The sequence below is a fragment of the Cherax quadricarinatus genome, chromosome 7 (assembly GCF_038502225.1).
Source record: "Cherax quadricarinatus isolate ZL_2023a chromosome 7, ASM3850222v1, whole genome shotgun sequence".
Lineage (NCBI taxonomy): Eukaryota > Metazoa > Arthropoda > Malacostraca > Decapoda > Parastacidae > Cherax > Cherax quadricarinatus.
This window is the reverse complement of record NC_091298.1, coordinates 2628354-2655102: the sequence shown is the minus strand read 5'-3', so window position 1 is coordinate 2655102 and position 26749 is coordinate 2628354. Positions and strand designations below refer to the sequence as shown.

Sequence of the window (26749 nt, the reverse complement as noted above, 5' to 3'; positions counted from 1 at the left end):
ATATCTTACCCTAACTGCCTCCTCTTTTAGTTTATAAACCTTCACCTCTCTCTTCCCTGATGCTTCTATTCTCCTTGTATCCCATCTACCTTTTACTCTCAGTGTAGCTACAACTAGAAAGTGATCTGATATATCTGTGGCCCCTCTATAAACATGTACATCCTGAAGTCTACTCAACAGTCTTTTATCTACCAATACATAATCCAACAAACTACTGTCATTTCGCCCTACATCATATCGTGTATACTTATTTATCCTCTTTTTCTTAAAATATGTATTACCTATAACTAAACCCCTTTCTATACAAAGTTCAATCAAAGGGCTCCCATTATCATTTACACCTGGCACCCCAAACTTACCTACCACACCCTCTCTAAAAGTTTCTCCTACTTTAGCATTCAAGTCCCCTACCACAATTACTCTCTCACTTGGTTCAAAGGCTCCTATACATTCACTTAACATCTCCCAAAATCTCTCTCTCTCCTCTGCATTCCTCTCTTCTCCAGGTGCATACACGCTTATTATGACCCACTTCTCGCATCCAACCTTTACTTTAATCCACATAATTCTTGAATTTACACATTCATATTCTCTTTTCTCCTTCCATAACTGATCATTTAACATTACTGCTACCCCTTCCTTTGCTCTAACTCTCTCAGATACTCCAGATTTAATCCCATTTATTTCCCCCCACTGAAACTCTCCTACCCCCTTCAGCTTTGTTTCGCTTAGGGCCAGGACATCCAACTTCTTTTCATTCATAACATCAGCAATCATCTGTTTCTTGTCATCCGCACTACATCCACGCACATTTAAGCAACCCAGTTTTATAAAGTTTTTCTTCTTCTCTTTTTTAGTAATTGTATACAGGAGAAGGGGTTACTAGCCCATTGCTCCCGGCATTTTAGTCGCCTCATACGACACGCATGGCTTACGGAGGAAAGATTCTTTTCCACTTCCCCATGGACAATAGAAGAAATAAAAAGAACAAGAGCTATTTAGAAAAAGGAGAAAAACCTAGATGTATGTATATATATATATGCATGTGCGTTTCTGTGAAGTGTGACCAAAGTGTAAGTAGGAGTAGCAAGATATCCCTGTTATCTTAGCATGTTTATGAGACAGAAAAAGAAACCAGCAATCCTACCATCATGCAAAACAGTTACAGGTTTTTGTTTCACAGTCATCTGGCAGGATGGTAGTACTTCCCTGGGTGGTTGCTGTCTACCAACCTACTACCTATATATATATATATATATATATATATATATATATATATATATATATATATATATATATATATATATATATATATATATATATATATATATATATATTATATAAATGTATGTATGTATGCCTTTTGTGTTGCAATCAACATGTCATCAGAAGCTTGCAATGTTCCAAAAGTAAATAAGAATTCAAGGCAGATTCGTTCAGAGAAATGACTCTCCTGAATGGAGAGAGTCTTTTGATAATGATAAGTTTGTTAATGGGGTTTAAAGCCCATTGCCTAAACCAAGGTCATTAAGGCTGCATACACAAATGCACCTCAGTGTATTTATATCCTGTAATAAGTTATTTAGTGCATATCTATGAAATAAATATCTATAAAGTGAATATCTATGAAATGTATATCTATGAAATGTATATCTATGATATGTATATCTATGAAATGTATATGTATGAAGTGTATATCTATGAAGTGAACACATTACAAATAAATAATTCATGTCTCCCCATTTCAGAATTATTACACTATACAAGTACATATTAAACTGGTACATTGTTCTTGTATTATTATTATTGATATTGTATAGAATAATACTTCAAATATACATTGCTTTGTTGCAACACAAAACAAACACACCATCACAAGAATACACTTGACCGCCAATATGACAAACACTCTCCCTATAATGTCACGAGGACTCATTCTGCAAAGCAAGTAATTCACTACTGTAAATTTATTGCTTACCGAAAATTATCATCGCAATTTTTATGAAAAATTTAATAGTTACACTATGAACTTTATATTTTATTTTATGCAAAATTATCATCGACATATATAGGGTCTACAAAATTTAGCAGAATAAAGCATGGAGTGAGAGCAGGGTAATATTTAGTGAAGGGATTCAGGGAAACCAGTTATTTTTATATAGCCGGACTTAAGTCCTGGAAATGGGAAATACAATGCCTGCACTTTAAAGGAGGGGTTCGGGATATTGGCAGTTTGGAGGGATATGTTTGTGTATCTTTATATGTAGATGCTTCTAAACTGTTGTAGTCTGAGCACCTCTGCAAAAACAGTGATTGTGTGTGAGTGAGGTGAAAGTGTTGAATGATGATGAAAGTATTTTCTTTTTGGGGATTTTCTTTCTTTTTGGGTCACCCTGCTTCAGTGGGAGTCGGCGGACTTGTTAAAAAAAAAAAATCATCATAACACAATATTTACCCTTCAATACACTGTACAGTGCCCATATACAAGACCTTAGTTTTGCTGGCATCTCGCCCATATTTCTGACAGCATTACATTTTCACATTTATATTTTTAATTTTGTGAATGTTCATGTGTACTTCTCGATTTATTTGTTAGGATTAGTCCTATATTAGATGATTTCAAAATTCTGATTACCACATTAGTTGCTATTCTTTATGTGTGTGTTTAAACAATAAATTTTTGTATATTAGTCTCCCTATCATACATACATAATATGTTAAATTCTGGAATTTCATAGCACTCCAAACTTTTATTTAAACTGTGTACAAGGGTATGTGTCTGAATTGCCTAAATTCTGCTAGAAATTCTGTGCTTATTATGGGCTTTACGTCAGTTATGTAATCATCATATAATAATTTTCAAAAAAAGTATAACCATACCGAATTTACTGCAAATAAATTACCTGTATATCTGGATAACAACATCTCCACTGTATGACTATAGTGTATGTACTATATCGTATGTTCATATGTGACATCAGAACAGTTTTAGTATTTTGCAAAGCATTTGTAACTGTATTTAAATATTCTGTGATAAGTATATCTACTACTGTATATGTACCACTGTTCTACTAGTTTTTTTTTTAGCATAAGTCTGCTTCGAATGCCTTGCATAAATATGAGATCTACCATGTAAGACACATTTGTATCAAACAACTTTATTATTATCATTATTATTATATCATTATTATTATTATTATTATTATTATTATTATTATTATTATTATTATTATCATTATTATTATTATTATGGTATTTGTGCCTGGGAATCAACCACAGCCAACCACCTTAAACCTTTAATAACCCAACAAAAAGCTGCTGTGCAGATGATTACCAGCTCCTGTGCTAGACAGCACACCCCACCACTTTTCAAAAGCCCAAATTTGCTAAATATACGAGACATACACTCATATTATTTTGCCTTCTACATATACAGAACATTAAATTCCACTATAAGCCCTCCACTTAAACTCCTCCTTGACAGTTAGAACAGAATGCAGTCACAATACAAGACATAGGGCACTCTTCAACATCCCCAGTGTCAGCCTTACACTATGCATAAATGCTATGCACATAATGGGCCCGAAGATCTGGAACTCGGTACCGGAACCAGTAAAGGATCCCCTGAATACTTATAAATTTAGAACTTTGCTAAAAAATCATCTTATCTCTCAATATTAAGCAAGTCAACCAAAACAAATGCTAATTAGTTATATTATGTGACCTCTAGGCTTTTAAACTTCTGTCAGTCCATGAAATATTACTGCCTGAACCATTATTTGTACTACTGTTTTTATTATGTGCAACTTCATTATTATTATTCTTAAAAACCTCTACCTTGACTACCTAGCATTAGCATTAAGATTAAATAAAAATGTGCATGGGGCTCAACAACAATAACCCATCTCAGACCACTAATTACCCAACAAAAGGCTGCAGTCAGAATGATAACAAATTCCCACTACAGACAGCACACTCCACCAATATTCAAAACTCTAGACAGCACACTCCACCAATATTCAAAACTCTAAACCTACTCACCATACAAAATATCCATACTTATTACTGCACCTATTACATACATAGAACACTTAACTCGGATATAAACCCTCCTCTCAAACGTCTCCTTACCAACCTCAACAGAACACATGACCAGAACACAAAGCACAGATCACTCTTTGATGTTCCTCCTGTCCATCTCACGCTATGCAAAAATTCAATGCACATAAAAGGCCCTAAAATCTGGAATTCATTACCTGTAAATATAAAAGAAACACTATCTGTTTATAAACTCAAGTCTCTTCTCAAAAATCACTTACCCATCCACAACCAAATAAATACTGAATAACTGTATCTTATAAATTGTGTATCTTAAATGTTTCTCATAATTGTATCACAAAAATGTTTAACCCGAGACTCAATCAAACTTTGTTATGTTTTAATTACATTACCTAACAGAATACTCCATTCTACTGAATGTACAGCAATGCATGCAACCATATGACCTGTCTTTGTAATACTCATTTGTGCTTTATTGTTATCTGTTTACAATAATGTTTTACCACTGAATATATCTTTGCTTAGTTAATCTTAAGTTAATTTTAAGCCTGCCCATAATGCTCTGCATACAAGGGGCTTTGGCATGCTGCACTTAACTGTATTCTTTTGTACTTCTCTGTATCATGTTCAAATTAATAAATTAATAAATAAATAAATAAATAAATAAATACAGTTAACCACTACTATCTTGTCTAGTTTTTAGTAGCAATTATGTGTGTATTATTATCTGTCTAGTTTTAAGTTGTTACTATGTGCATGTACAGTATTAGGATTAGTCTGCCTGAAATGCCCCGGCACAATAGTGGCTTTCTTTTAGCAAACCAAAATTGTAATTACACATTGTAACCTTTACAAAGAAATAAACCTTTATCTTTATCTTTATGTATCTTTATTGTCACTATTAGTCATTATTGTTACTGTTATTATTATTGGCATTATTATATTCTTATTGTTATTAGTCATTATTGTTATTACTGTTATTATTATTGGCATTATTATTATTGTCATTGTTATTACTGTTGTCATTAATTATAATTATTATTATTATTATTATTGTTGTTGTTAATTATTGGCATTATTATTATTGTTAACTGGCATTATTATTATTATTATTATTATTATTATTATTATTATTATTATTATTATTATTATTATTTAGTTATTACTGTTATTAGTTATTATTGGCATTATTATTATTTATTATCATTATTATTTATTATTATTATTATTATTGTTGTTGTTGTTGTTGCTAATATTATTACTGTTAATAATATTATTATTATTATTAATTATTGTTATTACTGTTATTTGTCATTATTGTTAATACTGTTATTAGTCATTATTGTTATTACTATTATTAGTCATCATTGTTATTAGTTATTAGTCATTATTATTACTGTTATTAGTCATTATTATTATTATTATTATTATTACTGTTGTTGTTATTAGTCATTATAGTTATTACTGTTGCTGTGCTTATTATTGGCATTATTATTATTATTATTTGCTATGGTATAATTCTGTAATTATTACTATTAATAATTATTGTTATAACTACCATTATTATTATAATCATTGAGTAATGGTCACAAGTGGTATTCCAAAGGAATCATGTTTTTGTGTTAAACATTTGTAATACTAAGCAAGCAAATGTTGTATATGGTGAGTGGGTTGAGTAATCTGAGGCTTCTCTCATTCATAATCATTATCTGTTATCTTTTGTTAGTTCCAGGAATTATCACCTCTGCACCTCCATCTCAGACTCAGACCTTCTAAATTTGAGAACTAAGAAAAATAAAGAAAGGACTTGGAACCATTACTGGAATATTTGTATTTTTCAATTTTTTTTTTAAGAGGACCAAGAATTCCCTGGTGCAGTGCAGTAAAAACTCAATATAACAGACTCACAGGTTCATTGTCTGCGTGGCTATTCAATCAAATAATGTTAGAAAACAGCAAAAAAAATGCACCCAAGTACTCTATTGTATACCAAATATAGTATATACTAATATACTATGTACTCACAATTTACAGTTATATTTCAATAAACTTTTGATATAAAGGAGTTAAAAGTGCCGTTTACCCTTTACTTTTAAAAGTCCATTATACAGAGGTCCTTTATAATGAGAGTTTACTGCATTAATAAGAACCAAAAAAAAAAAGCTTCATGTTATGTATGAGCACTCCTTATGTATTAAAAAACAATGACATCATTGTTTTTGCAAATTTCAAAATAATGGATGAGTTATGTGATAATTTATAGCTTACAGTGTATAATAATAAATGGGTTTAGAGACATCAATGTTTTATGTGTAAATTTTTAATTCTATTTTTCTAGGTTTTATTTAAAATTTACTTTATCTGTTTGTTTCTTTAGTATATAAATTCAACATTAAATGGGTTATGCAACAGCAGGTTATATTTCAGGCCTTAGGGAAGAATATTTTTTTTTTTTTTTTGGTACTGAAAAATAAGGCCTAATGTAACCTAACCAAAACAACCCAACCCAAATGTAACTTAACCTGATCTAACCAAGTATTACATGTAACTCAAAATGTAGGTTAAGTGTTGTTAGACTGGGTTAGACTAGGTTAATTTATTACAAAAAAAAAGTTTTGTTCCTTTAGGCACAACCAACTTACTGTTGGAAAATTTACATAATAACCCAGATTTTCTGAGTAGCTCAAGTTAATGCTGACCTTGTTCAGAAACACTAAACAATCAAAATGTTTATATGTATAATATTTATATTCAGGGAGCAAATGTATCTAAATAAAGTCTGTGAAAATTAAACTGAGAGATATGTGTCAGGTGATTTTCAGTGGCACAATAATAAAGTATATGGCACCAGAGGTAAGTTTATTTAGGTACAGGCACACATAAATACAGTTACACAAATCATCATACATAGTAACATATGCTTAACAACTGAGAGATAATGTTTGTAGATAGTATTATATGTGTAAATTACCTAGGATAACCCCAAAATAAGTCAGACACTACACATCTATGTGTTTATTTTAGCTTTATGGCTTTGTAAATAAAAAAATAAATAGAGCATGAGAGAAGCATGTATTATTACTAATAGTGTAGTGTGAGTATAGGTCAGGAATGTGGCACTGGTATAGGTCTATAGTGCCAGTGCCACTCACCTCTCACAACACTTAAAACACACATTTCCACCCCCACCACTTATTTTAACCCTCTCCTTCAACATTATTTGCAACAAACGACCCATAAGGGGAGTAAATGTGAGGTTGTCATGAGAATAATGAGAGAGAAAATACGACAATATCATCTCCAGGAATTTGTGGGTTTTGAATTTGGCGGGTGATGGAGGGAAGATGGCGGCGGGCGGCGCAGGCAGCGCCTCCCTCACTCCCTCACTTACCGTTTCTTCCTCCTTTTCCATGCCCGTCGGCATCTGCGGCACCGTCCTGTTGATGGCGTTAAATTCCGCATAGTCCGGTATATCCTCTTGCATATACACAGGGATGGGTTTTGAGGCGTCGAGCTGCCTCGCACGAAACTTGCTCATTTTGCTAGCACAAATATTAGCAAGCCCCCACCACCACAAAACACTTCATAATTTACTTCACGGGGGGCTGAGTGGGCCACAGCCCACCGCAAATTGTGGGGGGCACCAACTAGGATGTGCCCATTTTGCTTGTTTTCTCTTTCCAACACACACAAAGAATTAATTGGAGAAAAAAACACTGATTCAGGTGCTTAGGAACCGCAGTACAATCATGGCGGTTCTTCACACCACGCTCTGCGCGCCACTAGCGCCTCAGCGCCATCACGCGGCTCATACTGCAACTAATGGCAACCATACTAGACCGTACCTTACTTCACACACCTCTAATGTATCATGGTTCTACTGGTCTTCACAGACATGTCTACTGTATAATGGTTCTACTGGTCTTCACAGACATGTCTACTGTATAATGGTCCTACTGGTCTTCACAGACATGTCTACTGTACAATGGTTCTACTGGTCTTCACAGACATGTCTACTGTATAATGGTCCTACTGGTCTTCAGACATGTCTACTGTGCAATGGTTCTACTGGTCTTCACAGACATGTCTACTGTATAATGGTCCTACTGGTCTTCACAGACATGTCTACTGTACAATGGTTCTACTGGTCTTCACAGACATATCTACTGTATCATGGTTCTACCTTTCTTCACAGGCATGTCTACTGTATCATGGTTCTACCTTTCTTCACAGGCATGTCTACTGTATCATGGTTCTACCTTTCTTCACAGACATGTCTACTGTATCATGGTTCTACCTTTCTTCACAGGCATGTCTATTGTCTCATGGTTCTACCTGTCTTCACGGGTATCTCTACTGTCTCATGGTTCTACCTGTCTTCATAGGTATCTCTACTGTCTCATGGTTCTACCTGTCTTCATAGGTATTCAGACGTATAGTGTCTCATGGTTCAACTGGTATTTAGATATATGTACTGTCTCATGGTTCTACTGATCTTCACAGACACCGTGAAAAAGGCCACTCATCCACAACTATATTACCAAACCAGTGTTTCTTATATCCTTTCTAATTTTTTCCAACCTAAACCCATTACTGTGAGTCCTGTCTTGGTTTGATATTTTTAGCACGCCACTCACATCCCCTTTACTTATTCCTGTTTTCCATTTATACACCTCAGTCGCAGATAAGTCTACTGTACCTGTCTTTACAGACATGTCTACTGCACCTGTCTTCACAGACATGTCTACTGTACCTGTCTTCACAGACATGTCTACTGTACGTATCTTTACAAACATGTCTACTGTACCTATCTTCACAGACATGCCTACTGTACCTGTCTTCACAGACATGTCTGCTGCACCTATCTTCACAGACATGTCTAGTATACGTATCTTCACAGACATGTCTGCTGCACGTATCTTCACAAACATGTCTGTTGCACGTATCTTCACAAACATGTCTACTGTACCTATCTTCACAGGCATGTCTACTGTACCTATCTTCACAGGCATGTCTACTGTACCTATCTTCACAGGCATGTCTACTGTACCTATCTTCACAGGCATGTCTACTGTACCTATCTTCACAGGCATGTCTACTGTACCTATCTTCACAGGCATGTCTACTGTACCTATCTTCACAGGCATGTCTACTGTACCTATCTTCACAAACATGTCTACTGTACCTATGTCCACAGACTTGTCTGGAGAGTCTGACCCTGCCTGCCAATATTCAATTTACTCTTTAAAATGTTTAATCTAACCCAACCTAAAGTAACCTAACGTAACTTAACCTTACTCCGCCAGTAGTAGATATGGGATTGGCGCGCCTTTGTTTACATAATATTAGTTTGTATTTTACATAATATCATACCTGAGCTCTGACCACGACTTGAATTCAATATTTACCACATTTTTTTTCTTTGCAACAAAAATAGTCTTAAAACATGGTTACAACTATGACCATAATTTTTAATGGGGTGGAGGGGTAAGCCAGTGGAAGGCCTCGGTCAGATAACCAAAAGCTCCAGGTGTGGGTCATCATAAGACTAAGACCCGCGTCAGTAAACACTTGGTCCTGTTTCCTGACTAACCTTCCCAAGAAAAAATATTTCAGATATTTTACGCATTTATAATTACATAGAAGAACAGCAGACTGAAACAATAATTTTAAAATACTCGACATCGGTTGGTTAGGGTTAGAATATGTGGGAGCTATGTTGAACATGACTATGTTGAACATGACTATGTTGAACATGACTATGTTGAACATGACTATGTTGAACATGACTATGTTGTATGAGGTTTATCGGATACAAAAAGTGTCACATGTTACAAAACTACACAAGAACTTTCCCCCGATGAAAAGCAGGGGCGCCCCGAGTACAGTGAGAGACAACACAATAAGTGTCAGGAGCCCAAGACTGTTCAACTGCCTCCCAGCATGCATAAGGGGGATTACCAATAGACCCCTGGCTGTCTTCAAGAAGTCACTGGACAGGCACCTAAAGTCAGTACCTAACCAACCGGGCTGTGGTTCGTACGTCAGCTTGCGTGCGGCCAGCAGTAACAGCCAGGTTGATCAGACCCTGATCCACCATGAGGCCTGGTCTCAGACCAAGCTGCGGGGGCGTTGACCCCCGAAACCCTCTCCAGGTAACCACAACGCTGTGACGATCAGATAAGACAAAGAATACCATTGGCACTCAGCAATTTTTTTTTTTTTTTGAGGATGGATAAATTTTAGCATTATATTTTACATAGTGTTGATTGGAATCTGGATACACTTGTTCCATTAAGTATATTATTTATTTATGCTCAGTCCCGCCTATTAATAAACTGGTGATTGGGACACGTGCAGTGTCTTGGGATCTGTATTTCCGTAACGTTCCGCCTCCCCAGTAGGCTTCTTCGGTCGAATGAGTTGAGAAAATTGGTACCAAAGTGTTGCACATGTGTCTTATTCATGAACCTGTCGGTATCGCGATACTATTAACAAATTGTCGTAATATCATACGTGCTACAGATTTGACTATATTATTAATAAGGTCCACACTCAGTCTTGGTCATACTGGTATTTAAAGACATGTACTGAACATGGTACTTACATATATTCACAGACATGTCTTCGGAGCATAACAGTATCGACATTGTCAAGGTTGGGAACCAAAGCAATCATAGTACCAGGGGGAGAGAGCACAACTTTGTAGTACCCACAGTCATTGGCCAGGCTTCAAACACCTTTTATTGTACAGCAATAAAGGAATGGAACAGACTACCCGCACATGTCAAAGTCAGTCATAGCATGAACCAGTTCAAGAAGAGTGCCAAAAGGTGTCTGATGAATGTAGCTACAGAAAGGGAGGGGAATGATTTTCTATTTTTTAGCTAACACACGTGTAAATTTTACATTATTCCTAGTAATGACCCTCGTATTGTAGATAGTCTTAATGACCTTGGTGTAGTAGATAGTCTTTTTAGTATGATAATAAGATGTTATCTTCATTGCAGAATAATAAGAAAATATTATAACCTTTATATTATAATAATAAGGTAAAAGGACCCCAATGGAAATGTCACTCTGACTTTTTTGGGTTATCCCAGGTCCTCTACACATATGCTGATATGTATGATAATTCTATGTAACTGTATTTGTGTATACCTGAATAAACTTACTAACACACACGTCTACTATGGCTTAACCGTACCGATATATACAGGCATGTCTAATAAGTTTTATTATCATATAAACTTCAAGTATATAACCATCCAGTGGGCAGTAGTCACCCTATACTCATCCTGTGTCCTGTGGGTAGTAGTCCAGAATCACAGAGGCACATAATGGGTCCAAGGACTGGGCCCATTATATGTGCCCCAACATTTGTGTTTGCTAAGCAAATTACAATGGTCATGAACTATTTACCCAATTTATAACTATGATAACGAGTCTACAGTCTAGTATTGAGTCACAAAGCACTACAGCCTAGCTATATTTACAACAGGAAAAAAATCTGAGTATTTTTTGCCAGAATGGCTGGTAGCATCGCACTAGGAATAAAATACTTTAATGTTTCTTGAACATCTGCTAGTAAATTGTCTCTAGGAATTCACATATATTGTTATATTCCAGCACACAGTAACGCAGGGTGTGACAGTAGTTCTTATAGCAAGGATTATGCTTGGTTGTGTCTACATCATCCGGTGGTGCACACACTCACAGAGACACTTGTAGCCCCAGCTGAAGTCAGGCACTAGTGGCACCCAGGAGTGTGTTACTGTATGTGTCATAGATATGTTGTGGCTCCTGCGTAGTCTTGACCGTACTGATCTTCACAGACATGTCTACTGAGTCTTGACCGTACTGATCTTCACAGACATGTCTACTGAGTCTTGACCGTACTGATCTTCACAGACATGTCTACTGAGTCTTGACCGTACTGATCTTCACAGACATGTCTACTGAGTCTTGACCGTACTGATCTTCACAGACATGTCTACTGAGTCTTGACCGTACTGATCTTCACAGACATGTCTACTGAGTCTTGACCGTACTGATCTTCACAGACATGTCTACTGAGTCTTGACCGTACTGATCTTCACAGACATGTCTACTGAGAATTGACTGTAACAATTCTAGTTCATCAATTAGCCTGGCCAGTTCATTACCCAGCCAGTGAATATATTACCCCCTGAGTTGTTCACATAACATGGAGCACAGATAACAACATTAAGTCAACACTAACAACTTAACAGGTCCAAATCTAGAATGAATGAAATGATTTACCTGCTTACAATAACAAACAATAGGGCAACTCTTGTTTTCTTTGCAAAGTGGTTTTAAAGTTTCTAGGCGGCTAGATATGTACATTCGTCCTCGAAATATGCATTGTAGAGCTGTCATTTATTATAAATATTTACCTTACTAGATACATTAGTTGATCTATGTGGCGACATGTGGAAGCTTCAGCAAGAGTTTTCGTGAGTCGTCATGTGATCACGGTTAGAAAAATAGATTTAGGTTTGCATTTTTCCTGTATTTTGTATTACATTCCGATCATTTTACTTTCCATAACAGATTTTAGAATATTATTTAAAGGCAACTTGTGGAAGACAATATTACTTTATTTTTGGATAATATGAATAATTTCCTCAAAACATTGGAATATTTGCTAACACATTTTAAGCTAGTGGAGCCCCGAAGCCTCCCTCCCTAGGCTACGATAATCCTTGAAAATTTTCTACACGGAATCTCCATCAAACGCCCGATTACACTGAACAAAAAGAAGTACATGAAGCTAGCAAGGCAATGCTCAATGTAATACAACATACACTTTAAGACCAGTCATTCAAAATTGACAATAAAATAGCGTGTGTGGAGGTGTAGTTATCAAGCGGACCAGTGCGCATCCCCGGGTAAGATAGCAAGCTACTTTGGCCTTCATAAAATTATCACAACATTTAGACTACTTTCATTCCAGTCGTTACAACAATATATTTTTTCCCTTAATACTCTTGCACTGTCGCATAATGAATATTATACGAATGGTCACTACTGACAGTTACTTAAAGACGCTTAATATGAACACTGGATTAATCAAATGGTAATTAACCTTGCGATAGATAACTACGAATTACTCTAGGAAAATTTAGTACATTTGATTGCATCATCGTCACATGCGACCATGAACATTTAAGACGAAAATATTAACGAAAAATGTAAATGCATCTTATCCCTGGCAACATTAGCATGCCGATGTACAACGACTATATTTATATATATATAAATACGGTTCTTATAACGCCAGAAGGTCAATTAACTCGTACATCAGAGTGAAAAGTATGCATATACAAATAATACTATACATTTTTAGAGTTATATTTACTCTATATAGAGTTTAGTATAGATATAACAATATGTGAATAGTTGTCAACCTAGAGTTCAGGCCATTGACTTAGGTCTCTTGTCTACCTGTGTATATATTCCATATATACTACCTATATGTATATACCTATATACATATACGAGTTGAATGATAGCTCTAGGCCTTTCGTGTTGTGATCAGCACATAATCAGGAGCTTGCAATGTTACAGAAAAGAGGATGAAATCCGAGCAAACATGTTCAGAGCCTGTATATATATATATATATATATATATATATATATATATATATATATATATATATATATATATATATATATATATATATATATATATATATATATATATATATATATATATATATATATATATATATATTATAAATCATTTTGTATGTTATGCGTGCAAACCTAGATAAAAATTGGAGTATGTCAGGGGAGATCAGTCACACCAGTCATGAAGACTGAGGACGGTTAAAAGAAGACCTCTGATGGAGTACAGGCTAGGAGACCCAAGGCTGTAAACCTCACTCAAGGAAAAGGATTTTTGGGTGAGTATAACATCGAACACATCTCCTGAGGCGCACATCAACCAAATAACTGCTGCAGCATAAGGGCGCCTGGCAAACCTAAGAATAACGTTTCGACATCTAAGGAGTCAATCACGACACTACACCGTGTACGTCAGGCTCATACTGGAGTATGCAGCACCAGTATGGAGCCCACACCTGGTCAAACATGTCAAGAAATTAGATAAAGTGCAAAGGTTTGCAACAAGGCTAGTCCCGGAGCTAAGGGGTATGTCCTACGAGGAAAGGTTAAGGGAAATCGAACTGACGAGACTGGAGGACAAGAGGGTTAGGGACACCATGATAACGACATATACAGTATTTAGAAGAATTGACAGGGTGGAAAGGGACAGAATGTTTCAGAGATTTGACATAGCAACAAGGAAGTTATAACTTAGATGAGTCACAGGAATGTTAGGAAGCATTTCTTCAGTCATAAAGTTGTCAGGAAGTGGAACAATCTGGAGAGTGATATAGTGGAGGCAGGACCCATACATAGCTTTAAGAAGAGGTATGATAAAGCTCATGGAGCAGGGAGGGAGTAGACCTAGTAGCAACCAGCGAAGAGGCTAAGCCAGTTGTGAATCGACCCCTAGAACCATAAATAGGTGAGTAGACTTGCAGCAGGTGTGAGTGAGGTATACGGAGTGTGTCAGGGGAGGTCAGTCACACCTCCAACAGGGAGGTAATACGTCAGTGCTGGACTGGGTTATCCTCAGATCAGCTCACTGTGTGTTTTATGTGACCATTATTGCTGCTACACCTGCTGCCTCTGTATTTGACTGAAGAAGTCTACAGTGTAGGCGAAACATTTCAATCAACAATATATATCCAACTGTTGTACATGTGTTTTACTCTTCAACTTGTCGGTAGTGTATACCATTTTCAACTAGACACAAATAACCCGCACATAGAAGACAGGAGCTTACGACGACGTTTCGATCCGACTTGGACTAATTACAAAGTCACTCTAACGAAAAGGAGAGCAGGATGGGTATATAGGCATATGGGTATATGGGTATATTATTTATGTATTGTTCCAGTCACGGTATTGTGCCTTTTTGTTATTCATTTTCAACCATTTTTTATGAAACTAAAGCCTATTTTCTTTTTTAACAAATAACCTTTTTTTCTTAAATAATTATTTCTTGAAGCACCATACTAGATTAGTCAATTTATTTAGACACAGGAACACGTAAGTACAATTATCATACATAGTGTAAATTACCTAGGATAACTTGCTTATAATGAGAGTTTCATCTTAGAGCATGATGCCTTAAGTTGTATTGATGCTTCAGTCACACAAATTAAGTACAGTGGACCCCCGGTTAACGATATTTTTTCACTCCAGAAGTATGTTCAGGTGCCAGTACTGACCGAATTTGTTCCCATAAGAAATATTGTGAAGTAGATTAGTCCATTTCAGACCCCCAAACATACACATACAAACGCACTTACATAAATATACTTACATTATTGGTCACATTCGGAGGTAATCGTTATGCGGGGGTCCACATATATTGATGACTTGTGATCATTACATCACTGTTGGAGCTAGTAGTGCCTCAGGTACTCATGGCTCCTGGATACAAACTAAAATCATGCATCAGCAACTAGACTTCCACCCTGCAAACTACACTATTTGCCTTACTTCTTGACTTCAAATGTGCCCATGTATCGGAAAGTGACAGGTCAGTTGCAAGCCATGTCTAATTAATCTCCGAGTATTAAATGTTAGTTGCTTGTGTCAGTAGCCAGATACAGGTATGTTAGAACTGTATACGGTAGTGAGGGTCGAGTTGTGGATCTCTCTCAAATGTCTGTTCCTGCCAGCTACACCTGCTCCTATGTTCATAGTTCATCTGTCATATTTTCACACAGGATGGTTTTACTGTTATACTTTACCTAGTAGGATGCGCTCCTTCATACACCATCCTACAGATATGGAAGTTTGCCAGATGAGGCTGCCAGAGGAGGCTGCCAGATGAGGCTGGCAGACGAGGCTGGCAGATGAGGCTGGCAGATGAGGCTGGCAGATGAGGCTGCCAGATGAGGCTGCCAGATGAGGCTGCCAGATGAAGCTGCCAGATGAGACTGCCAGATGAGGCTGCCAGACTTCACTATAGTCCACATAACCTACCTAGGTTACTTATAATTTATGCTCTCATATCAAAGATATTGATCGTGCATTTATATTTAATATGTCAGTATAATCATTAATATATAGGTAGTGATGGAATCTGTATAAGAGATTGGTCACTGATAGTTTGTAAGAAGAAATAATAAACAAACCAGTAATACTAGCACTAACATTCCTAGCACTAACTATAATAACACTAATAAAAGTATCCTTGTTTCTAACCAGCGATGTCTTGTTTCTAACCAGCGATGCCTTGTTTCTAACCAGCGATGTCTTGTTTCTAACCAGTGATGCCTTGTTTCTTACTAGCGATGCCTTGTTTCTTACCAGTGATGCCTTGTTTCTTACTAGCGATGTCTTGTTTCTTACCAGTGATGCCTTGTTTTTTACTAGCGATGCCTTGTTTCTAACCAGTGATGCCTTGTTTCTTACTAGCGATGCCTTGTTTCTAAGCAGTGATGCCTTGTTTCTTACTAGCGATGTCTTGTTTCTTACCAGTGATGCCTTGTTTCTTACTAGCGATGTCTTGTTTCTTACCAGTGATGCCTTGTTTCTTACTAGCGATGCCTTGTTTCTAACCAGTGATGCCTTGTTTCTTACCAGTGATGCCTTGTTTCTTACTAGCGATGCCTTGTTTCTTACCAGTGATGCCTTGTTTCTTACTAGCGATGCCTTGTTTCTTACCAGTGATGCCTTGTTTCTTACTAGCGGTGCCTTGTTTCTTACCAGTGATGCCTTGTTTCTTACTAGCGATGCCTTATTTCTTACCAGTGATGCCTTGTTTCTAACCAGTGATGCCTTGTTTCTAACCAGTGATGCCTTATTTCTAACCAGTGATGCCTTGTTTCTTACTAGCGATGCCTTGTTTCTTACCAGTGATGCCTTGTTTCTTACCAGTGATGCCTTGTTTCTTACTAGCGGTGCCTTGTTTCTTACCAGTGATGCCTTGTTTCTTACTAGCGATGCCTTGTTTCTAACCAGTGATGCCTTGTTTCTTACTAGCGATGCCTTGTTTCTTACCAGTGATGCCTTGTTTCTAACCAGTGATGACTTGTTTCTAAACAGCGATGCCTTGTTTCTAACCAGTGATGCCTTGTTTCTTACTAGCGATGCCTTGTTTCTTACCAGTGATGCCTTGTTTCTAACCAGTGATGACTTGTTTCTAACCAGCGATGCCTTGTTTCTAACCAGTGATGCCTTGTTTCTTACCAGTGATGCCTTGTTTCTATCCAGCGATGCCTTGTTTCTAACCAGTGATGCCTTCTTTCTAACCAGTGATGCCTTGTTTCTTACTACCAATGCCTTGTTTCTTACCAGTGATGCCTTATTTCTAACCAGTGATGCCTTGTTTCTAACCAGCGATGCCTTGTTTCTAACCAGTGATGCCTTATTTCTAACCAGTGATGCCTTGTTTCTAACCAGCGATGCCTTGTTTCTAACCAGTGATGCCTTATTTCTAACCAGTGATGCCTTGTTTCTAACCAACGATGCCTTGTTTCTAACCAGTGATCCATTGTTTCTTACCAGTGATGCCTTGTTTCTAACCAGTGATGCCTTGTTTCTAACCAGCGATGCCTTGTTTCTAACCAGTGATGCCTTGTTTCTAACCAGTGATGCCTTGTTTCTAACCAGTGATGCCTTGTTTCTAACCAGTGATGCCTTATTTCTAACCAGTGATGCCTTGTTTCTAACCAGTGATGCCATGTTTCTAACCAGTGATGCCTTGTTTCTTACCAGTGATGCCTTGTTTCTAACCAGTGATGCCTTGTTTCTAACCAGCAGTGCCTTGTTTCTAACCAGTGATGCCTTGTTTCTAACCAGTGATGCCTTGTTTCTAACCAGTGATGCCTTGTTTCTAACCAGTGATGCCTTATTTCTAACCAGTGATGCCTTGTTTCTAACCAGTGATGCCTTGTTTCTAACCAGCGATGCCTTATTTCTAACCAGTGATGCCTTGTTTCTAACCAGTGATGCCTTGTTTCTAACCAGTGTTGCCTTGTTTCTAACCAGCGATGCCTTATTTCTAACCAGTGATGCCTTGTTTCTAACCAGTGATGCCTTGTTTCTAACCAGTGATGCCTTGTTTCTTACCAGCGATGCCTTGTTTCTAACCAGTGATGCCTTGTTTCTAACCAGTGATGCCTTATTTCTAACCAGTGATGCCTTGTTTCTAACCAGTGATGCCTTGTTTCTAACCAGCGATGCCTTGTTTCTAACCAGTGATGCCTTGTTTATAACCAGTAATGCCTTGTTTCTAACCAGTGATGCCTTGTTTCTAACCAGTGATGCCTTATTTGTAACCAGTGATGCCTTGTTTCTAACCAGTGATGCCTTGTTTCTAACCAGCGATGCCTTGTTTCTAACCAGTGATGCCTTATTTCTAACCAGCGATGCCTTGTTTCTAACCAGTGATGATTATTTATAACCAGTGATGCCTTGTTTCTAACCAGTGATGCCTTGTTTCTAACCAGCGATGCCTTGTTTCTAACCAGTGATGCCTTATTTCTAACCAGTGATGCCTTGTTTCTAACCAGTGATGCCTTGTTTCTTACCAGTGATGCCTTGTTTCTAACCAGTGATGCTTTGTTTCTTACCAGTGATGCCTTGTTTCTTACCAGTGATGCCTTGTTTCTAACCAGTGATGCTTTGTTTCTTACCAGTGATGCCTTGTTTCTAACCAGTGATGCCTTGTTTCTTACCAGTGATACCTTGTTTCTTACCAGTGATGCCTTGTTTCTTACCAGTGATGCCTTGTTTCTTACCAGTGATGCCTTGTTTCTAACCAGTGATGCCTTGTTTCTTACCAGTGATGCCTTGTTTCTTACCAGTGATGCCTTGTTTCTAACCAGGGATGCCTTGTTTCTTACCAGTGATGCCTTGTTTCTTACCAGTGATGCCTTGTTTCTTACCAGTGATGCCTTGTTTCTAACCAGTGATGCCATGTTTCTTACCAGTGATGCCTTGTTTCTAACCAGTGATGCCTTGTTTCTTACCAGTGATACCTTGTTTCTTACCAGTGATGCCTTGTTTCTTACCAGTGATGCCTTGTTTCTTACCAGTGATGCATTGTTTCTAACCAGTGATGCCATGTTTCTTACCAGTGATGCCTTGTTTCTTACCAGTGATGCCTTGTTTCTAACCAGTGATGCTTTGTTTCTTACCAGTGATGCCTTGTTTCTAACCAGTGATGCCTTGTTTCTTACCAGTGATACCTTGTTTCTTACCAGTGATGCCTTGTTTCTTACCAGTGATGCCTTGTTTCTTACCAGTGATGCCTTGTTTCTAACCAGTGATGCCTTGTTTCTTACCAGTGATGCCTTGTTTCTTACCAGTGATGCCTTGTTTCTAACCAGGGATGCCTTGTTTCTTACCAGTGATGCCTTGTTTCTTACCAGTGATGCCTTGTTTCTTACCAGTGATGCCTTGTTTCTAACCAGTGATGCCATGTTTCTTACCAGTGATGCCTTGTTTCTAACCAGTGATGCCTTGTTTCTTACCAGTGATACCTTGTTTCTTACCAGTGATGCCTTGTTTCTTACCAGTGATGCCTTGTTTCTTACCAGTGATGCATTGTTTCTAACCAGTGATGCCATGTTTCTTACCAGTGATGCCTTGTTTCTTACCAGTGATGCCTTGTTTCTTACCAGTGATGCCTTGTTTCTTACCAGTGATGCCTTGTTTCTTACCAGTGATGCCTTGTTTCTTACCAGTGATGCCTTGTTTCTTACCAGTGATGCCTTGTTTCTAACCAGTGATGCCTTGTTTCTTACCAGTGATGCCTTGTTTCTTACCAGTGATGCCTTGTTTCTTACCAGTGATGCCTTGTTTCTAACAATGCTAACAGTAACATATAATTTATCAGTTTAAGAAAGTAATGGCGGCAACACAATTCAGTAAAACTGTAATTTAGTCATGTTAAAAATAATGTTACTTGATGTGATGAATGTTGCATTCAGTAGTGAATCAAGTGTTTCAGCTAATGATAGTGTGTTTCAGGCAACGATGCAGCCTAGTGTTCCAGCCAGTGTTGTAGCCTAGTGTTCCAGTTAGTGTTGTAGCCTAATGTTCTAGCCAGTGTTGTAGCCTAATGTTCTAGCCAGTGTTGTAGCCTAGTGTTCCAGATAGTGTTGTAGCCTAGTGTTCAAGTTAGTGTTGTAGCCTAATGTTCTAGCCAGTGTTGTAGCCTAATGTTCTAGCCAGTGTTGTAGCCTAGTGTTCCAGATAGTGTTGTAGCCTAGTGTTCCAGCCAGTGTTGTAGCCTAATGTTCTAGCCAGTGTTGTAGCCTAATGTTCTAGCCAGTGTTGTAGCCTAGTGTTCCAGTTAGTGTTGTAGCCTAATGTTCCAGCCAGTGTTGTAGCCTAATGTTCTAGCCAGTGTTGTAGCCTAATGTTCTAGCCAGTGTTGTAGCCTAATGTTCTAGCCAGTGTTGTAGCCTAGTGTTCCAGCCAGTGTTGTAGCCTAGTGTTCCAGTTAGTGTTGTAGCCTAGTGTTCCAGCCAGTGTTGTAGCCTAGTGTTCCAGATAGTGTTGTAGCCTAGTGTTCCAGTTAGTGTTGTAGCCTAGTGTTCCAGTTAGTGTTGTAGCCTAGTGTTCCAGTTAGTGTTGTAGCCTAGTGTTCCAGCCAGTGTTGTAGCCTAGTGTTCCAGTTAGTGTTGTAGCCTAGTGTGTTGTAGCCTAGTGTTCCAGCCAGTGTTGTAGCCTAGTGTTCCAGTTAGTGTTGTAGCCTAATGTTCCAGCCAGTGTTGTAGCCTAGTGTTCTAGCCAGTGTTGTAGCCTAGTGTTCCAGTTAGTGTTGTAGCCTAATGTTCCAGCCAGTGTTGTAGCCTAGTGTTCTAGCCAGTGTTGTAGCCTAATGTTCTAGCCAGTGTTGTAGCCTAATGTTCTAGCCAGTGTTGTAGCCTAGTGTTCTAGCCAGTGTTGTAGCCTAATGTTCTAGCCAGTGTTGTAGCCTAGTGTTCCAGCCAGTGTTGTAGCCTAATGATCCAGCCAGTGTTGTAGCCTAATGTTCCAGCCAGTGTTGTAGCCTAATGTTCTAGCCAGTGTTGTAGCCTAGTGATCTAGCCAGTGTTGTAGCCTAATGTTCTAGCCAGTGTTGTAGCCTAATGTTCTAGCCAGTGTTGTAGCCTAGTGTTCCAGCCAGTGTTGTAGCCTAATGTTCTAGCCAGTGTTGTAGCCTAATGTTGTAGCCAGTGTTGTAGCCTAGTGTTCCAGCAGTGTTGTAGCCTAATGTTCCAGCCAGTGTTGTAGCCTAGTATTCCAGTCAGTGTTGTAGCCTAATGTTCCAGCCAGTGTTGTAACCTAATGTTCTAGCCAGTGTTGTAGCCTAGTGTTCCAGCCAGTGTTGTAGCCTAATGTTCTAGCCAGTGTTGTAGCCTAGTGTTCCAGCCAGTGTTGTAGCCTAATGTTCCAGCCAGTGTTGTAGCCTAATGTTCTAGCCAGTGTTGTAGCCTAATGTTCTAGCCAGTGTTGTAGCCTAGTGTTCCAGCCAGTGTTGTAGCCTAATGTTCCAGCCAGTGTTGTAGCCTAATGTTCTAGCCAATGTTGTAGCCTAATGTTCTAGCCAGTGTTGTAGCCTAGTGTTCCAGCCAGTGTTGTAGCCTAATGTTCCAGCCAGTGTTGTAGCCTAGTGTTCCAGCCAGTGTTGTAGCCTAGTGTTCCAGCCAGTGTTATAGCCTAATGTTCCAGCCAGTGTTGTAGCCTAATGTTCCAGCCAGTGTTGTAGCCTAGTGTTCCAGCCATTGTTGTAGCCTAGTGTTCCAGCTAGGGTTGTAGCCTAGTTTTCCAGCCAGTGTTGTAGGCTAGTGTTCCAGCCAGTGATGTAGCTTAGTGTTCCAGATAGTGACGTACTTAGTAGGTACCTAGATGTTGGTCGACAGTTGTGGACGGCACCCTGGGGGAGAAGCAATGGCCTACAGTGGAAATAAGCCAGAAGCCGGTGTTCCCTACAGTTTTACCACCTTCATGCCAAGGTCAGTGTGTGGGCAATTATATCATTGGTTGGTCAGGTCAGAAGAGGACCTGACATGTGAAACCGTACCCTCTTACATCACATCCCCCTTGATCCCCTAGTTTAAAATATCTGACAACTAAGGTCAGCCTAGAAATGTCCCAAGTTATCAGGCTATTTTATAATAAAGCTTTTGGAGCAGGGAGAGTGGACTTAGTAACTACCAGTGAAGAGGCGGCGCCAGGAGCTATGACGACTCCTGCAAGCCACAATTAGGTGAGTACAATTAGGTAAGCACACACACACACAAATGAGTCAGAGAGATATTAGGAAGTATTTCTTCAGTCATAGAGTTGTAAGGCAGTGGAATAGCCTAGAAAATGACGTAGTGGAGGCAGGAACCATACACAGTTTTAAGACGAGGTTTGATAAAGCTCATGGAGCGGGGAGAGAGAGGGCCCAGTAGCAACCGGTGAAGAGGCGGGGCCAGGAGCCAAGATTCGACCCCTGCAACCACAAATAGGTGAGTACAAATAGGTGAGTACACACACACACACACCTCAACTAGGTGAGTACAACTAGGTGAGTACACACACACACACACACACACACACACACACACATACATACATACATACAAAACATACAAAATACTGCGTGGAATAGACAAGGTGGACAGAGACAGGATGTTCCAGAGATGGGACACAGAAACAAGGGGTCACAACTAGAAGCTGAAGACCCAGATGAGTCAAAGGGATGTTAGGAAGTATTTCTTCAGACACAGAGTTGTTAGGAAGTGGAATAGCCTGGCAAGCGATGTAGTGGAGGCAGGAACTATACATAGTTTTAAGACGAGGTATGATAAAGCTCATGGAGTAGGGAGAGGGAGGACCCCTTAGCGGTCAGTGAAGAGGCGGGGCCAGGCGCTGAGTCTCGACCCCTGCAACCACAATTAGGTGTGTACAATTAGGTGAGTACACACACATACACACACACACACACACACACACACACATCATTATCATCATCATCATCATCAACATCATCATCATCATCATCAACATAATCAACTGAAAATATTTGACCTGAGGAAGATAAACTGCACAAAGAAGAGAGGCAAAATTTTGTTGGGATTTTTAACCCTGGAGGGTTAGCTACCCGGGATAACCCAAGAAAGTCAGTGCGACGTCGAGGACTGTCTCTCATATTTCCACTGTGATCCTTCAGTCTTGTCCCCCCAGGATGCTACCCACACCAGTACACTAACACCCAGATACCTATTTGCTTGCTAGGTGAACAGGGACAATAGGTATAAGGAGGCACCAGAGATAATACAGTATACGATAAATTCATATAGAGCTGAGAGTAAGACAGCAATTTTATTTTGGGGGGTTTAAAAAACAAAAGTGTTAGAACCTTGTTATGGATCACCTTAGGTTCTAAAATATGACGTGTCATATACTGTGGGAGATTGTTGGTATATCATGCTATGTTGTGTGGGAAGGGAGGGTGGGTGGTTGCTGGGAGAGGTGTGTTGGTAGTGGGTTGGAGGGGTATTAGTGGGAGGGGTGTGTGGGTGGTGGGTTGGAGGGGTATGAGTGGGAGGGGTGTGGGCATGGATACACAACGTACCCTGAGTCCTTCACTCTCACTCCCCCACCAGCTGTATCCTCACCTCTCATTCTTCAGGGAGTAGCAATGATGGGCATAAAATACACGAGTAATGAAGTTAAGGAGGGTGGTGACGTGTGTGTGTTAGTTAGTTACCATTTTGTCCTAGGTACATGTCACTTAGCCACTAGGCCTGTTGTATATGTATGTGTGTGTGTGCGTGTGTGTACTCATCTACTTGTGTTTACGTAAAGTAAAAGGACACAAGTGCAACTAATGTGACATTTTATTGTGGCAACGTTTCGCAACGGCTTGACAAAGCTCCTGGAGAGCGAAACGTTGCCACAATAAAATGTCACATTAGTTGCACTTGTGTCCTTTACTTTACATATTGACTGTAATTCTACCAACTTTATTATAATTGCATTTACCTAATTGTGGTTGCAGGGGTCGATACTCAGCTCTTGGCCCCGCCTCTTCACTGAGTGCTACTAGGTCCTCTCTTTCCCTGCTCCATGAGCTTTATCATACCTCATCTTAAAGCTATGTATGGTTCCTGCCTCCACTACCTCACTTGTTAGGCTATTCCATGTGTGTGTGTGTACTCACCTAGTTGTGGTTGCAGGGGTCGATTCATAGCTCCTGGCCCCGCCTCTTCACTGGTCGCTACTGGGTAGCAACCAGTGTGTGCGTACTCACCTAGTTGAGGTTGCAGGGGTCGAGTCCTAGCTCCTGACCCTGTGTGTGTGTGTGTGTGTGTGTGTGTGTGTGTGTGTGTGTGTATTCACCTAGTTGAGGTTGCAGGGGTCGATTCCAAGCTCCTCTGTGTGTGTGTGTGTGTGTGTGTGTGTGTGTGTGTGTGTGTGTGTGTGTGTGTGTGTGTGTGTGTGTGTGTGTGTGTGTGTGTGTGTGTGTGTGCTCACCTATATGTCCTTACATAGGGGTCGAGTCTTAGGTCCTGGCCCCGAGTCTCAACTTGCAGCTTACCAGATTCACTCAAGACTCTTAGCCTCGTGGGCCCTATCGTACCTGCTGCTAAAATTATGTAAAAGCCTGACTCCACCACTTCCTGACCAAGATCATTCCACTTCCCGACCACTCTGAGCCTAAAGAAACACTTCCTGACATCTCTGTGACTCATCTGTGTCATGCTGTATCGCTAGGTACTTCGTATTCGCCTCTCAAACAGCCTGTCCCTGTCTATCCTATCAGTTCCTTCGAGCATTTTTGCATGTTGCTGTCATGTCTTCCCTGGTTCTTCTGACCTTCAGTGTCGTTGGGTTCAATTTCGTCAGCCTCTCCTTGTACATCATGCCTCTAAGCTCTGGAACAAACCTCGCTGCACACTTCTGCATTCTCTCCAGTTTCTGAACATGCTTTTTCAGGTGTGGGTTCCTTATTGGTGCTGCGTACTGCAAGATGGACCTGAGTTATATGCTGTATACAGTGCCCGGAATAATTCTGCATACAGTGTCCAAAATAATTCGGCAGAGGTTATTTAAAGGTTGACGTTAGTCTTTGGTGATATACTAGGTACTATGCTCACCCCTAGGTCTTTCTCTCTGAGTTCTGCAGCTTCAGTTCCATGAGGCTATAATCCGTTCTTCTGGTCCCTTTCCCAGTCTTCATAACCTTGCATTTCCTGGGGTTGAATTCAAGCAACCACTTAATTGACCAAGGATCACAACAATGTCATTACCGCAACCGGGAGGGAAATGGTAGGATGGATAATGAGAGATATCAATACAAGATATGCCAAGGTAATGATGATCCTCTTTAATTCACTTGTTCTCTCTAGGCTGGAATATTGCTGTACACTAACAGCCCTTTAGAAGGCAGGTGAAATTGCACACATCTGGAGGTTGTACAGAGAACCTTCACTGCACGTGTAAGTTCAGTCAAACGCTTTAATTACTGAGAACGTTTGAAGTCCTTTGACCTGTGCTCCCTGGAACGCAGGAGAGAAAGATGCATCATAATTTACACCTAGAAAATCTTTTATCGACTGATCTCAAATCTGAACACAAAGTCGGTACCTGACCAGCCGGGCTGTGGTTCGTACGTCGGTTTACGTGCGTCCAGCAGCAACAGTTTGATTGATCAGGCCCTGATCCACCACGAGGCCTTGTCATGGACCGGACCTCGGGGGCATTGGCTCCGAAATCTCCTCTAGGTATACTCCAGGAATCATTCCCTGCTAAAGTAAGACTCGGGAGACGGTGTAACATACTCCCAGTGAAAAGCAAGGATGCCATGAATACACTAACAGACAACACAATAAGTGTCAGGGCCCAAGACTGTCCGACAGCCTCCTATCTTTCATGTGGATTACCAATAACCCCTTGGCTGTCCCCAGGAGGGAGCTGGACAGGCACCTAAAACCAATACCTGACCAGCCTGGCTGTGGTTCTATGGACTGCCTGCGGCCAGCAGTAACAGCCTAGTTGTTCAGGTCCTGATCCACCGGGAAGCCTGGTAATGGATCAGGTCGCGGGGGCGTTGACCCTGAAACACCCTCCAGGTAGGCAGACCAGTCTTGCAGTTTGTGCAGATCATTTGCAGCCTTTCCATGTCTTCTATTTGTATTCTTATTAGTTTTTACCTGAGAAGAGATTCATCTAACTCATTTCCATCTGGCATGTCCTCTTGGTCCTAATACCGATCCTTATGAGACCCCGCTATTTACAGTTACCCATTCTGACATCTCTTCTATAATGATTACTCTGATCCACCAGAGTACATTCCTTCTTGTTCCTACTTCCACCTCAAATTTTTGTTCCAGCCTCGGATTAGTCTCGGCCAGTCGTATTTTTGTTCTTTGTTTTATAACCACTTATGATCATGGTTCCACTGTACTCACCTATTTGTGGTTGCAGGGGTCGAGTCATAGCTCCTGGCCCGGCCTCTTCGCTGATTGCTACTAGGTCCTCTCTCTCCCTGCCCCATGAGCTTTATCATACCTCGCCTTAAAACTATGTATGGTTCCCGCCTCCACTACGTCACTTTCTAGGCTATTCCACGGCCTGACTACTCTATGATTGAAGA

General features: G+C 39.5%; 2 protein-coding genes across 4 annotated transcripts in view; one reads left to right on the top strand and one right to left on the bottom strand.

Annotated features, from left to right (window-relative positions):
- Positions 1–26749, top strand: part of LOC128687012 (mucosa-associated lymphoid tissue lymphoma translocation protein 1) — a 574887-nt gene that overhangs the window by 415590 nt on the left and 132548 nt on the right. The gene's annotated exons all lie outside the window — the stretch shown is intronic.
- E(Pc) (Enhancer of Polycomb) overlaps positions 1–26749 on the bottom strand; it is a 147045-nt gene that overhangs the window by 79258 nt on the left and 41038 nt on the right. For 2 of the 3 annotated variants that reach the window (XM_053773901.2, XM_053773902.2), the window contains exon 1: positions 7451–7863. The exons of the other annotated variant lie outside the window; for it this stretch is intronic. In XM_053773901.2, coding sequence (XP_053629876.1) covers positions 7451–7597 — 147 coding nt within the window. In that variant the 5' untranslated portion in view covers positions 7598–7863. Of the gene's footprint in view, positions 1–7450; positions 7864–26749 lie in introns of those variants that run through there. 3 annotated transcript variants of the gene reach the window in all.